Genomic DNA, 12,073 nt, shown 5'->3' on the forward strand with positions numbered 1-12,073 from the left:
AACCTGGCGATCTGGCTGAGGCAGTGGAGCCTGGCGAGCCGGCGGAGGCAGGGGAACCTGGCGATCTGGCTGAGGCAGGGGAGCCTGGCGAGCCGGCGGAGGCAGGGGGAACCTGGCGATCTGGCTGAGGCAGGGGAGCCTGGCGGGCCTGGCTGAGGCAGGAGGAACCTGGCGATCTGGCTGAGGCATGAGAGCCCGACAAGCCAGCTGAGGCAGGGGAGCCTGGCGAGCCGGCGGAGGCAGGGGGAACCTGGCGATCTGGCTGAGGCAGGGGAGCCTGGCGAGCCGGCGGAGGCAGGGGAACCTGGCGATCTGGCTGAGGCAGGGAGCCTGGCGAGCCGAGCGGAGGCAGTGGAGCCTGGCGGGCCGGCGGAGGCAGGGGAACCTGGCGATCTGGCTGAGGCAGTGGAGCCTGGCGAGCCGGCGGAGGCAGGGGAACCTGGCGATCTGGCTGAGGCAGGGAGCCTGGCGAGCCGGCGGAGGCAGGGGGAACCTGGCGATCTGGCTGAGGCAGGGGAGCCTGGCGAGCCGGCTGAGGCAGGGGGAACCTGGCAATCTGGCTGAGGCATGAGAGCCCGACAAGCCAGCTGAGGCAGGGGAGCCTGGCGAGCCGGCGGAGGCAGGGGGAACCTGGCGATCTGGCTGAGGCAGGGGGAACCTGGCGATCTGGCTGAGGCATGAGAGCCCGAAAAGCCAGCTGAGGCAGGGGAGCCTGGCGAGCCGGCGGAGGCAGGGGGAACCTGGTGATCTGGCTGAGGCAGGGGAGCCTGGCGAGCCGGCGGAGGCAGGGGGAACCTAGCGATCTGGCTGAGGCAGTGAGCCCGGCGTGGGCCTGGCGGAGGCAGGGGAACCTGGCGATCTGGCTGAGGCAGGGAGCCTGGCGAGGCGATCTGGCGGAGTGGCAGGGGGGGAGGGGGACCTGGCGATCTGGCTGAGGCAGGGGAGCCTGGCGCCGGCAGGAGGCAGGGGGAACCTGGCGATCTGGCTGAGGCATGAGCCCCGACAAACCAGCTGAGGCAGGGGAGCCTGGCGAGCCGGGAGGAGGCAGGGGGAACCTGGCGATCTGGCTGAGGCAGGGAAGCCTGGCGAGCAGCTTGAGCAGGGGAACTACGGCGATCTGGCTGAGCAGGCATGCAGCATTTCTGATCCGACGTCATTGCGTCTGAAAAACACTGATGCTTCTGCGAGGTGGTTCTGTAACGAGTGCCCTGACAGTCGGGTAGCAAGTACAGGGAGTGTTTTAATAAATAAACACAAACAACGCACCGACATGGAAAAGAGTCAATAACACCTGAGGAAAGAACCAAGGCGAGTGACAGATATAGGGCAGATAATCAAGTAGGTGATAGAGTCCAGGTGAGTGTCATGAGGCACTGGTGTGCTTGACGGTGGTGATAGGTGTGCGGGATAATCAGCATTCAGATGACCTAGAGGCCGGAGAGGGAGTATACGTGACAGGCTCCAAGCAGATGGGGCTCTGCCCAACATGCCCTGATTGACGGGTCGCCACTGAGAGGCGCTATGAATGCAAGAACCACCCAGTTTAATATTTTGAAGTTATAGGCTACATTGTTAATTTACTGAGACTCAAACAACAAAAATATTTACAATGGATCACAAAAAAACTATTTTAAAACAGAAGATTGTTTTATTGACTTGAACAATAAATAACAAGCAAAATTTACCGATGAACTTTACAATACATACAAAACTCAGTGAGGTCTCTTGATGTTTTGCATTCCAGAATCTCTTCTAAAAAACATCAAAAATATTACTCAAACGATTTCCTGTTCAAAACATCCTCTTAACCAACAACAACTTTCCTTACCAGCTCACTGTTATCACTTGTCTGTGTGTTTAAACAGGTGAATGTAACCAGAAACTAGTTTTGGTTAAAACTCGTTTGAATGTTCAAACTAAATATACTGTAGCACTGTAAACAAAATCAAAATGGATGGAAGCTACAGCCCTAATACTGGCCAGCAATATCAGCATTCAACAAATCAATCAGTATCACATATTAATGATCATCTGAATGAATGGGTGGATTTTCCCAAAACCTCAGTCTTTGGGTGGATTATCCCAAAACCTCAGTCTTTGGGTGGATTTCCCCAAGACCTCAGTCATTGGGTGGATTTCCCCAAGACCTCAGTCATTGGGTGGATTTCCCCAAGACCTCAGTCATTGGGTGGATTTCCCCAAGACCTCAGTCATTGGGTGGATTTCCCCAAGACCTCAGTCATGGGTGGATTTCCCCAAGACCTCAGTCTTTGGGTGGATTTCCCCAAGACCTCAGTCATTGGGTGGATTTCCCCAAGACCTCAGTCTTTGGGTGGATTTCCCCAAGACCTCAGTCATTGGGTGGATTTCCCCAAGACCTCAGTCATTGGGTGGATTTCCCTAAGACCTCAGTCATTGGGTGGATTTCCCAAGACCTCAGTCATTGGGTGGATTTCCCAAGACCTCAGTCATTGGGTGGATTTCCCCAAGACCTCAGTCATTGGGTGGATTTCCCCAAGACCTCAGTCATTGGGTGGATTTCCCCAAGACCTCAGTCATTGGGTGGATTTTCCCAAGACCTCAGTCATTGGCTGGATTTTCCCAAGACCTCAGTCATTGGGTGGATTTCCCCAAGACCTCAGTCATTGGATGGATTTCCCCAAGACCTCAGTCATTGGGTGGATTTCCCAAGACCTCAGTCATTGGCTGGATTTTCCCAAGACCTCAGTCATTGTTCTACTTGACAGATTTGTCATTGTTGATGTTACACAGGATGTTTTTAGCACCACTCTGCCAAGCCAGAAGATTCTCACTAGGGGACTTGCCTTCCTGCATGGGAAAAAACACAAACATTCAAATTAACTAAGCATTTGTAAAATAGATCGACCTTACCGTATCAAACATCAATATTCAAATGCACTGTAGGGGTGCTATGCTCATACAATAGCCACTAATAATCATACCGGATGTGTACCAAACTCACTAAAAGTGGCAGTAATAAAGCCTCTCTTGAAAAAGCCAAATCTTGACCCAGAAAATATAAAAAACTATCGGCCTATATCGAATCTTCCATTCCTCTCAAAAATCTTAGAAAAGGCTGTTGCACAGCAACTCACTGCCTTCCTGAAGACAAACAATGTATACGAAATGCTTCAGTCTGGTTTTAGACCCCATCATAACACTGAGACGGCACTTGTGAAGGTGGTAAATGACATTTTAATGGCATCGGACCGAGGATCTGCATCTGTCCTCGTGCTCCTAGACCTTAGTGCTGCTTTTGATACCATCGATCACCACATTCTTTTGGAGAGATTGGAAACCCAAATTGGTCTACACGGACAAGTTCTGGCCTGATTTAGATCTTATCTGTCGGAAAGATATCAGTTTGTCTCTGTGAATGGTTTGTCCTCTGACAAATCAACTGTAAATTTTGGTGTTCCTCAAGGTTCCGTTTTAGGACCACTATTGTTTTCACTATATATTTTACCTCTTGGGGATGTTATTCGAAAACATAATGTTAACTTTCACTGCTATGCAGATGACACACAGCTGTACATTTCAATGAAACATGGTGAAGCCCCAAAATTGCCCTTGCTAGAAGCATGTGTTTCAGACATAAGGAAGTGGATGGCTGCAAACTTTCTACTTTTAAATTCGGGACAAAACAGAGATGCTTGTTCTAGGTCCCAAGAAACAAAGAGATCTTCAGTTGAATCTGACAATTAATCTTAATGGTTGTACAGTCGTCTCAAATAAAACTCACATAGGTATTCCTCTTGTCCAGATGGGTTAGGGCAGTGTGCAGTGTGGTTGAGATTGCATCGTCTGTGGACCTATTTGAGCGGTAAGCAAATTGGAGTGGGTCTAGGGTGTCAGGTAGGGTGGAGGTGATATGGTCCTTGACTAGTCTCTCAAAGCACTTCATGATGACGGAAGTGAGTGCTACGGGGCGGTAGTCGTTTAGCTCAGTTACCTTAGCTTTCTTGGGAACAGGAACGATGGTGGCCCTCTTGAAGCATGTGGGAACAGCAGACTGGTATAGGGATTGATTGAATATGTCCGTAAACACACCAGCCAGCTGGTCTGCGCATGCTCTGAGGGCGCGGCTGGGGATGCCGTCTGGGCCTGCAGCCTTGCGAGGTTAACACGTTTAAATGTTTTACTCACCTCGGCTGCAGTGAAGGAGAGACCGCATTTTTCCGTTGCAGGCAGTGTCAGTGGCACTGTATTGTCCTCAAAGCGGGCAAAAAAGTTATTTAGTCTGCCTGGGAGCAAGACATCCTGGTCCGTGACTGGGCTGGATTTCTTCCTGTAGTCCGTGATTGACTGTAGACCCTGCCACATGCCTCTTGTGTCTGAGCCGTTGAATTGGGATTCTACTTTGTCTCTGTACTGACGCTTAGCTTGTTTGATAGCCTTACGGAGGGAATAGCTGCATTGTTTGTATTCAGTCATGTTACCAGACACCTTGCCCTGATTGAAAGCAGTGGTTCGCGCTTTCAGTTTCACGCGAATGCTGCCATCAATCCAAGGTTTCTGGTTAGGGAATGTTTTAATCGTTGCTATGGGAACGACATCTTCAACGCACGTTCTAATGAACTCGCACACCGAATCAGCGTATTCGTCAATGTTGTTATTTGACGCAATACGAAACATGTCCCAGTCCACGTGATGGAAGCAGTCTTGATCATGAGGTCAACTTAGTTGAACAACGTTGGACAGAACCTCATGGAGCTTCTTTTTTAGCTTTTGGCTCTGTAGGCCGGTATCTGGCAAATGGAGTCGTGGTCAGCTTTTCCGAAAGAGGGCGGGAGCGGGGCCTTATATGCGTCGCGGAAGTTAGGTAACAAGTGATCAGGTTTTTCCGCCCCTGGTTGCGCAATCGATATGCTGATAAAATTTAGGGAGTCTTGTTTTCAGATTAGCCTTGTTAAAATCTAACAACGATGAATGCAGCCTCCGGATAAATTGTTTCCAGTTTGCAAAGAGTTAAATAAGTTCGTTCAGAGCCATCGATGTAATGCTTGGGGGGGTATATACGTGTGATTATAATCGAAGAGAATTCTCTTTTGTAGATAATGTGGTCTACATTTGATTGTGAGGAATTCTAAATCAGGTGAACAGAAGGATTTGAGTTCCTGTATGTTTCTTTCCTTCGCACCATGCCTGCGTTAGCCATAAGGCATACACACCCCCCCTCTTCTTACCAGAAGGTGTTTTGGCTCCTGCGCGATGCGTGGAGAAACCCATTAGCTGCACCGCTTGAAGGATAGCGTCTCTCAGTGAGCCATGTTTCCGTGAAGCAAAGAAACGTTACAGTCTCTGATGTCCTCTGGAATGCTACCCTGCTCGGTTCATCCCAACCTTGTCAAGAGACTGGACATTGGCAAGAAGAATGCTAGGAAGTGGGGCACGATGTGCCCCGTCTCGTAGTCTGACCAGAAGACCATACGTTTCCCTCTTTTTTCGGAGTCATTTTTGAGTCGCTGCATGCGATCCATTCCGTTATTTGTCCTGTTTGTAAGGCAGAACACAGGATCAGCGTCGCGAAAAACATATTCTTGGTCGTGATGGTGAGTTGACGCTGATCTTATATACAGTAGTTCTTCTCGGCTGTATGTAATGGAAACCTAAGATGACCTGGGGTACTGAAAAATGAAATAACACGTAAAAAAACAAAAACTGCATAGTTTTCTAGGAATGAAGCAGGCGGCCATCTCTAGAAGCCCCAGCCTCCAGCAGTCTCTTCACAGCCTCCCACATGGCCCTTAGATGAGGCTTTGTGGCGCTGTCCTTAGATGAGGCTTTGTGTAGCGGCCCTTAGATGAGGCTTTGTGTAGCGGCCCTTAGATGAGGCTTTGTGCATGGCCCATAGATGAGGCTTTATTATGACCTTAGATGAGGCTTTGTGTAGCGGCCCTTAGATGAGGCTTTGTGTAGCGCTGTCCTTAGGAACTGTAAAGAGGAGGGAGGGCAGACCGGGGTGGCACATTCATTTGGCTGCCTGTTACGTGACCTATGGCATCGTAACACTGGGGACCTATATTGGCCTCGGCTGCCTGTTACGTGACCTATGGCAGCCGTAAGACTAGGGATATATTGGCCCTCGGCTGCCTGTTACGTGTCCTATGACATCGTGAGACTAGGAATATGTGGCCTCGGCTGCCTGTTACGTGTCCTATGGCATCGTGAGACTAGGGATATATTGGCCCTCGGCTGCCTGTTACGTGTCCTATGACATCGTGAGACTAGGAATATATTGGCCCTCGGCTGCCTGTTACGTGTCCTATGACATCGTGAGACTAGGAATATATTGGCCCTCGGCTGCCTGTTACGTGTCCTATGACATCGTGAGACTAGGAATATATTGGCCCTCGGCTGCCTGTTACGTGTCCTATGACATCGTGAGACTAGGAATATATTGGCCCTCGGCTGCCTGTTACGTGTCCTATGACATCGTGAGACTAGGAATATATTGGCCCTCGGCTGCCTGTTACGTGTCCTATGACATCGTGAGACTAGGAATATATTGGCCCTCGGCTGCCTGTTACGTGTCCTATGACATCGTGAGACTAGGGATATATTGGCCCTCGGCTGCCTGTTACGTGTCCTATGGCATCGTGAGACTAGGACTATATTGGCTCTCGGCTGCCTGTAATTCAATATTTAGTATCTCAATCAATGTAGCTTCTGGCATGTCAAAAGACTGAATGAGATGGCAGTCGATGTGTCATCATAAGAGAGACGTGATGCAGTACTCACATGATCACTGACGTTGGGGTCACCTCCACCTGACAGGTAATTCTCAATCACAAGCAACTTATTCTCCATTGCTGCTTTCAGGAACGTGTCTTCATCCACTGTGTCGGGATATGTGACAACAAAAAGAGACTTGTTACATTAGCTTAGTGTAGTTTGACTTGTTTTAGTATATTGTTGGCCTTTTGTATTGAATTCCCTCTTCTTGATTATGGTTAGGAACTTTAAGCCTGAGGGAGAGAGAGATTGTGAACAGGAAGTGGTGGGACGTACAATGATCTCTGGCTCAGGTTCTTTCTTGTTCTGCACCTTCCTCTCCCTCCTCCTCTTCCTCAGTTTCGCGATGTTGAAAAGGTCATCCACGGTCTCTATCTTCACCCGGCCTGATTTGTCTGTCTGAAAAGGAACAAGGTATACAGTAGGTTCATTTTAAACAGATGATATGGCTTGGAAGCAATCAAGCATTGGAAGGTGAGTAGAATGTTCAGTGTTTAAAATTGAGTACAAAGCACATGAGGTGCTATAAAAACTCACATTGAGATTGACAACTGTGATCTCCTCCTGAGTGTTGTTCTCATTCTCTTCTGGGATGAAGTCTTTGTGTGACCTCTGGGCATCCTGTTTCTCCTGGTTGACGGCTGCCTCGTACAGACTCTTTGAAAACGCTCCTGACAGGTGCTCGCCTGCCCCCTTCCCCTCACACCTCTTACCAGTGACCTGGGAGAGAAAACAGATTGGATATGAGATGACCCTCCTCCTAAGCACTACTTTCTATTCCAAGAGAGGAAAAGGGAGAATGGAGGTCAGGTAGCCATTCACACAAAAGCCTTCCCTTTGTGAGATGTTTCTGTCATAATCAAGGGCCAAAGAAGGATGGATGTTGCTAATAGAGCAGTGTCCAACCCATTTAGAGACTAATCAAAGTGAACCCTGTGAGGTGACCAACTGATGGATTATTTTGGACCAAATGAAAACCATCACATTTTGTTAATTGTAGGATCTTAATTAGAGCCAGTTTGTTACAGGGTGAAAATAATCCTGCAGCAACAGGAAATGTGCATTATAATTCATGGACATTTCTGTAGGGGTTGATACATTTTTCATGAAGGACAATTGGAAATGAACAACTTCAGAAGCCTTATTAAACCTCAAAAACAACACCATATTAAATGTTTTATTTGACTTTATTATTTCATTCCAAGTCATCCTCTCATCTCAGTCAGACAGCCTGTGCTGTCTGATAAGATCACTATTTTAGTAGTTCTTCAAAGTAAATCAGGCATACTTCTATGACTGCTGAATACCAACTATCAATCACTTAGATCTTGTATTTTCAGGTAGAAATACCTCGAGAAGCAACTGCTCTTGATCATGCGTTCTTCTCCTTTACAGGCATCTCCTATACAGGCATAAACACAGACTGGACAAGTAGGCGTGCAATGGATTATATATTTGAATAACAATGTGTTCTTAACTGGCTTGCCTAGTTAAAAAACAAACAAATAAATACATGTGTTTAATTACCATGTTTTCTGCACTGTTGAATGTTGCCTGTTGGAATCTACAACTCTACTACATCGCACAGTTTATCTCAACAACAACAAAAAATATGCAATGTGTGCATTGAGCTAGTCGAAAAGAACAGAACGAAATGAAATTCTAATAATCGAACTGAAACAAAAAAAAATCTGAAATGTCAGAACTAACGGCTGCCAAGAGGGACTACTACTTGGATTCCAATTCGGCTTTATATACCCGTTTTAGCCGAGAAATAAACCTTTCACAAACTTATCTCAGCATGTACTGACACTCTTCGAAGTGTCACAAGCCTACCAACCAGAGACTGATACTATCAGTAACAACATCCAGACAGACCAAACCCAGAGGAAATCATCGATTTGTTGCCTAACTGATGCAGAGTGAATCATCGTGACACCCGAGAAACAACCTACCAGCTTTTCAACGCTATTCAGTCCCATATCTAGTCCGTCTGTGTGGTGAGTAGTCCAGTGGCTCAACTTCCAAAGTGGTCAGTGTCAATTCTGTTCTGAGTGAGGCTGAGATCCATCATCTTTTATATAGCTTACGCGCTTGGTATTGGTATCTCTAAAAACAGAAATTAGGTCATGGTTCCCGCATTCAAGTGGCACCCCTTACCAGCCCGGGACATGGTGTCGGTTTCCACTACTTACCACAGCAACAAAGTCAAAATAGGCTATATTGGGGGAAAATGTATGAAAACTAAAATTAGCTTTTTGGTCTTAATTTAAGGCCAAGGTTTGGCATAAGGTTAGAAATGTGGTTGAGGTTAGGGTTAGGTTTCAAATAAGATTTTAACCTCTTGAAACTCCCCATCCCGGATCCGGGATTGTGACTAAGCCTCAGGCTCATTAGCATAACGCAACGTTAACGATTTCTGAAAATCGCAAATGAAATTAAAATAATGCGTTTGCTCTCAAGCTTAGCCTTTTCTTAACAACACTGTCATCTCAGATTTTCAAAACATGCTTTTGAACCATAGAAATTGACTAATTTGTGTAAGAGTATGCAGTTAGCATAGCATTTTGTGTAGCATGTAGCACGCAATAACATTTTCACAAAAGCCAGATAACCAAATAAATAAAATCATTTACCTTTGAAGAGCTTCTGATGTTTTCAATGAGGAGACTCCCAGCCACATACCAGATGCGCAGTGTTTCCTGAAAGCGTCTGTGTGTAGGAGAAATCGTTCCGTTTTCTACATTGCGCCTGGCTACCGAAACGAACCGAAAATGCAGTCACCTACAACGTGAAACTTTTCCGGATTAACTACATAATATCGACCGAAACATGGCAAACGTTGTTTGGAATCAATCCTCAAGGTGTTTTTTTCACATATCTCTTCATTGACATGCAGTTCGTGGAAGCTTGCTTCTCTCTCTGTGCCCCATGGAAAAATACTGGCAGGTGACTTTTGCACCAATTTCGGCGCAGGACACCGGGCGGACACGTGGTAAATGTGGTCTCTTATGGTCAATCTTCCAATGATCTGCCTACAAATACGTCACAATGCTGCAGACACCTTGGGGAAACGACAGAAAGGGCAGACTCATTCCTCTTGCGTTCACAGCCATATAAGGAGATCATGAAAGACAGAGCCTCAAAAATCCTTGTCATTTCCTGGATGCCAAGTCATCTTGGTTTTGCCTGAAGCTCACGTTAAAGGGCACGCACAGAGAAGATATTTGTATTTCTGGACACGTCAGAGTGTTTTCTTCGAACAGTAGCAATTATATGCATAGTCGAGCATCTTTTTGTGACAAAATATCTTGTTTAAAACGGGAACGTTTTTCTTCCAAAAATGAAATAGCGCCACCATAGGTGTAAGAGGTTAAGAAGAGAAATGCAGAAAGAGGTTGTTTTTTAAAACTTTGTGGCTGTGGTAACTTCTTAGTGAGGTGACCCAAGGTACCTAGTTCAAGCGTCCAACCTGAGCATGCGTCCCTGGTATGCGCTGATTCACCATTGGAGGTGCTGTGTAAGAAAATAATTCCTAATTCTACTGCTGGAGGTGCTTCAATCATTCGTTCCTGGCTGTACATATATAAGGGGGAGAGGATCCATAATGCCCAGCCAAATGCCAAGTCAGATTTACCGGCGGCGGGGGACAAAACGGCTTTAGCTAAATCTTAAAAAGCTTTGTGAGCCCCACTTGCGCTGGAAGAAGAGCTGAGCTGATTTACTCCAGTTTGATATGCACAAGGTCATACGGTAAAAAAAGGCAGAAGAGAGGTCCTAACGGCATATATGCCATTTTAATACAAACGAAAACCGGCACAAAATAAATCGAACCAAATAGTATTTGTCATTAGGGCCTGTGGTCAGTGAAGTGAAAACTCACAAGTATTAAAACCTGTTAGGGATCTTGATTCCCATTTGGGAAACTTTCCTCCCATGTTCAGCTGGTAATGTATGCATGGAACGCAAAAATATTCTTAAAAATATTTAACCTCTACACAGTAACAAGTGCCATAGGCTCAAATGAAAGAAAAACACCTTGTTTATCTACCCAGCAAGTCAGATTTCTAAAATGTTTTACGGCGAAAACAGCACATATTTATGTCAAACCACCACCGAAGACACAGCTAATTTGCATAGCCAAGTTGAACAAAATATGCAATCAACAAACCCAGGATTAAAAGAAAATAATTCACTAACCTTTTGAAATCTTCATCAGATGACAGTAATATAACATGTTACACAGTACATTTATGTTTTTTTCAATAATATGCTATATATATCCATAAATCTTTAACAATTACGCATTGTTCAAAAATGCTACTCAAAATGTCCTGAGAAATGACGATAGCTCCGGCAGATAACAAGCAATACACATCATAAACTTTAACTAAATATGCATAAATCTACATATATATAGAAAGATACACTTCTTCTAAATGCAATCGCTGTGTTACATTTATTTTTAACGTTACAGAATTCGTTCACTAGGCTATAATATGAGTCGGCGTCAGACAATTAGCATGATGGCTCCTCTATCTTGGAGTCCACAGAAACCCAAATTTAACACATGAATATTCCTCACCTTTGCTGTTCTTCCATCAGAAGACCTGGAAGGAATTATACTTACCAAAAACAGCCGTTTAGTTGTGAAGTCCGTGTCTTTCGGTTATCAAACACGGCATATTTCGGTTGAAATGCAGCCAAAAGTCCTCTGTAGAAACTATTACACTCGACGGAACGACTTGATTAGTGTAGTGTCAACAACGAGCCACTGCCAGCTAGCCTACAAAGTCAACAACGCAGCCACTGCCAGCACCTACTCCAGCAGTACTGTATCATTTCAATCATTTTAGTCAATAAGATTCTTGCTACGTGGTTTTAACTTTCTGAACATTCGAGACGTAACCTCATTGCAACTCCTCCAAGTCTCCGGCCACTACCTGTATCCTTTTCCCTCTCGCTCTCATCCAACACTTCCCACACTGCCCCTACTCCCGGATGGTATCGCGCCGTCCCAACCTTCGCTCTCTCTCCCCGCTACTCTCTCCTCTTCCATCCTATCATCTCTTCCCTCTGCTCATACCTTCTCCAACCTATCTCCTGATTCTGCCTCCTCAACCCTCCTCTCTTCCCTTTCTGCATCCTTTGACTCTCTATGTCCCTATCCTCCAGGCCGGCTCGGTCCTCCCCTCCCCCGCTCCGTGGCTCGATGACTCATTGCGAGCTCACAGAACAGAGCTCCGGGCAGCCGAGCGGAAATGGAGGAAAATTCGCCTCCTGCGGACCTGGCATCCTTTCACTCCCCTCCTCTCTA

At 46.3% G+C, this 12,073-nt stretch overlaps 1 protein-coding gene across 1 annotated transcript; it reads right to left on the reverse strand.

Moving 5' to 3' along the window:
- Nucleotides 1–5,936: 5,936 nt before the first annotated feature.
- Nucleotides 5,937–8,806, reverse strand: LOC135537432 (ankyrin repeat domain-containing protein 1-like). The gene is made up of 5 exons (XM_064963599.1): nucleotides 8,712–8,806; nucleotides 7,294–7,476; nucleotides 7,033–7,155; nucleotides 6,763–6,860; nucleotides 5,937–5,955 (listed from the first exon to the last, which is right to left on the reverse strand). The coding sequence occupies exons 1-4, from the start codon at nucleotides 8,736–8,738 to the stop codon at nucleotides 6,840–6,842; spliced, it is 354 nt and encodes a 117-aa protein (XP_064819671.1). The 5' UTR covers nucleotides 8,739–8,806; the 3' UTR covers nucleotides 5,937–5,955; nucleotides 6,763–6,839.
- Between the last annotated feature and the right edge of the window lie 3,267 nt (nucleotides 8,807–12,073).

Source organism: Oncorhynchus masou, unplaced genomic scaffold (genome assembly GCF_036934945.1).
Source record: "Oncorhynchus masou masou isolate Uvic2021 unplaced genomic scaffold, UVic_Omas_1.1 unplaced_scaffold_7762, whole genome shotgun sequence".
In the NCBI taxonomy this organism is placed as follows: domain Eukaryota; kingdom Metazoa; phylum Chordata; class Actinopteri; order Salmoniformes; family Salmonidae; genus Oncorhynchus; species Oncorhynchus masou.